The sequence below is a fragment of the Galeopterus variegatus genome, unplaced genomic scaffold, assembly GCF_000696425.1.
Source record: "Galeopterus variegatus unplaced genomic scaffold, G_variegatus-3.0.2 Scaffold1406, whole genome shotgun sequence".
NCBI lineage: Eukaryota > Metazoa > Chordata > Mammalia > Dermoptera > Cynocephalidae > Galeopterus > Galeopterus variegatus.
The window spans coordinates 277241-280435 of record NW_007727517.1 but is presented as its reverse complement, the minus strand read 5'-3'; the positions used below and the strand labels follow the sequence as shown (position 1 = coordinate 280435).

The following is a 3195-nucleotide window of genomic DNA, read 5'->3' as shown; positions in this document are numbered from 1 at the left end:
TGTCATTTCCCTTTAGATCTATCTCCTGATTCATCATTTATTCTGTAATTTTCTTATGTCTCCGCAAGACTTTCAGCCATGAGCGGTGACAGACAGCTCACAATCCTGACCTTTTCTGCCTCTCACATTCTTTGCAGAAGCACTCAACAGTGTACCGCCGGGTTGAGAATTCCCACTGGTGGGCCAGCTCTGGGGCTCGCTTCCTTTCACATGCCTGCGGGCCTGTTCCCTGGCAATTCAGGCACGTGGAAGTGCGTGTGGCCCTCGCCAAGCCCCCTGGCACATTGCAGCGAAGTCAGCGGCCTTCCTTTTGAGCACGGAGTGCACCTGGGCTTTTCTGAGCGTGTGGGGATTTCCTGTGACCTTACCTTCTCAGCCACTGTGGAGAAGGGCAAAACGTTTGTGCTTCACAGGACAGAATCCGATGCCTTCTGAAGAAGAGAAGTGCACCAAAGAGGACGAAAATCATGTGGAGGTCAAAGTCAGGAACACAAATGTTTTTTGGATCTCTTTGTACGAGTCAGCAAAGCCTCTGAAGGCTGAGAGTTTCGCTCTGAATAAACACTCAGAAACGTAGAGTGACTCACTTCAGGCTATGGAAAACCCCTGGCCCGGGAGCTCTCCGGGCTCAGCTTTCCTTCTCCCCAACCCTTCCAGAACGCACAATGTTTCCTTGCCTTGCGAGGGGGCTGCTGACCCTTTCTCAGTGCTGCTTTCTGCTTCGTTGTCCCAGTGGCTAGAAGAAATCAGACCTCAGCCTCCCAGGATCAGTCTAGTGCTCCAGGAAAGTGAGTCTGGAGCAAATTGGATGCTGTCCTTTTGAAATGAGAACCTGCCCCAACTGCTACAGTGCAGAGATGAGGCTGGCTGGAGGCTCACGGCAGGAGCGATGAGCATGTTGCAACCAGACAAGCTCTTAGATGTCTTGTGCTAATCGGCCACTGATTCTGCCCATTTTTACCAAGGGCATTACCCTGGGCTTGTCACAGAAGGGTCCTCTTCTCTTTGCTTCTGGCCTCTTTTCTAACTCCCGCAGACCTTAAAAGAACAAAGTAACAAGAGGAAAGAGAAAATGATGTGACTCTCAGGAAGAACAAATACTTGAGACCACCTTGTTGGCCTCTTTTCTAACTCCCGCAGACCTTAAAAGAACAAAGTTAACAAGAGGAAAGAGAAAATGATGTGACTCTCAGGAAGAACAAATACTTGAGACCACCTTGAAGCAAAACTTCCATTCCTTTATTCATTACTCATTCATTCATTCACTTATCAAATATTTTTTTAGGGCATGGTCAATGTGCCCAGAACCATGCTAACTGCTAAAATTATAAATGTAACCCAAATATAGAAAAAGTTTTTAGCCTTCCAGGATAACTCTTTATTTTGTTAGCCAAATAAAGTGGCATATGCCTCTATTCTGTGAACTGCAGGAAATCCAGCCACCCTTTCTAAGGGCTGTGTAGAATGCACCGAGGTCTGCTAGTGACACCTTTTTCTCTGCTGCTGCTCTGGCTCCTCCTTACCACATCTTCTCTTTACCTGCTCCTGCTGCTTGGGCTGTCTGTGCCCTGGTTTGCCCCAAAGCATAAACATATTTTCTTCCTTCGTTGCATGGGGTAGGGCTGAACAGATCACAGTGATATCAGAAAAGGAGAGCATAAGTGAGATACTGGCTGTCACTGCTCCACAGGCATTTCTCCTAGCCCTGGCCGGTGTCTTTCTTGCTGGTGGGGTCCACTCCCACCCACCCAGGTTTTCCCTTCCCCAAGCCTCAGGCTCCTCACTAGGGAAGAGTGTGGAGGTTTTGCTTGGTAGCCAGATAATGTCTCCTTCTAGGTTCACCCAAGGCCTTGATTGTAGCACTGTTTGGCTTCTCACTGTTTTAGTCTCTCTTTCCTTATCAGCCTTTGGGCATTTTCTTTGCAAATTAAAAAGAATACCACAGTGTTTTCTCAAATTAAAAAGAAAACCAACAACACAATTTCCCCCCTAAGATAAATTCTGTTGCACAATCTAGAATACAGAAATAGACATGGGTAGCTTTTAGAGGAGCATTCTGCTTCATGATTAAGATGACAGGGCCCCTGCCCACAATTCTAGCATAATAGGAGAGACAAGGAGTGAGCCAGTTTTGCAGCAGAATATTCTTTTTTTTTTTTTTTTTTTTTTTTNCCCTGGCAATCGGAAGTTGGATTACAGGGTATGGTGATAGGTATAAAAGGGCCTAAATGGCCGGCCTTTGCAAGGCTCTTCATGATATTATAAAACAAGAAACAGAGAGCACAGCAAATAACTCCACCATGAAAAACTTGAATTCTTCCTAAGAGGCATTGTTTACATCAGAATAATGGTACAGGAAACAAAATGTTGACATGAAATAGTTCATGATTATGACAGTCAGGCTGGATAAGAGAGCCTCTACAGATAATTTCTATTCAAATGACTGAGTGGCAGCCTGGTTCTTCTTTTTGCATTTCAATGCTGCTTTTTAACATCGCATTTTCTTAATCGGAATGTGTTCAGGATTGCAGGATATACAAAAAGTTCGTAGAAAAACAGAATTAAAAGATAATATGAATCTTTCCACGAACTTTTTGAAATACTCTCATATGTATATAATGCAATGAAAATAAAGCGTTCTCTGATATATAAAGAGGAATTAAGTACACCTTAGAGGAGGTGGAAAAGTCACCACCTGGGGAGAATATCAAACTGTGCAGGCACAACCTACTGTGAAATAGCATATGCTGCTATTTTTAGTAATGACATTTAAGTAATTTCAAAATATCGTTTTAAAATAATTTGGCATTGGAAGAGGGTAAAAGGTTTTAATGTTTATCAAAAGAAGAAATGTGTTAAAATATTGATAAAAATTGCAAAAAATATTGAGGAACAATACTTTAGAAAACAGTGTGTTCCCTTCTCTAAACAATTGGTATAGTATATTCACACTCACTGTCCAGATTCACAGCATTACTTAATTCTTTCAGACTATTCATGAGCTTTGTCATTTTAGCATCTGTATTCGTGATATAGTTTTGATCTACTCTTATCTATTGCTGTTACCATGTGTCAAAATATGACCCCCAGTTTTTAGCATTATTTATATGGGGAAATACAATATTCTTTATGACGATGGAGATACACTTTCAAAAAAACAAAACAAAGCTGGATAGCAAAAAAGCGTGGGCTCCT

The 3195-nt window shown here is 42.5% G+C and overlaps 1 protein-coding gene across 1 annotated transcript in view; it reads right to left on the bottom strand.

Annotated features, from left to right (window-relative positions):
• Nucleotides 1-916: 916 nt before the first annotated feature.
• Nucleotides 917-3195, bottom strand: part of LOC103593756 (LIM and calponin homology domains-containing protein 1-like) — a 22912-nt gene continuing 20633 nt past the window's right edge. The window contains exon 6 of the mRNA XM_008576809.1: nt 917-1038. Within this exon, the coding sequence (XP_008575031.1) occupies nt 917-1038 (122 nt within the window). The remainder of the gene's footprint in view (nt 1039-3195) is intronic.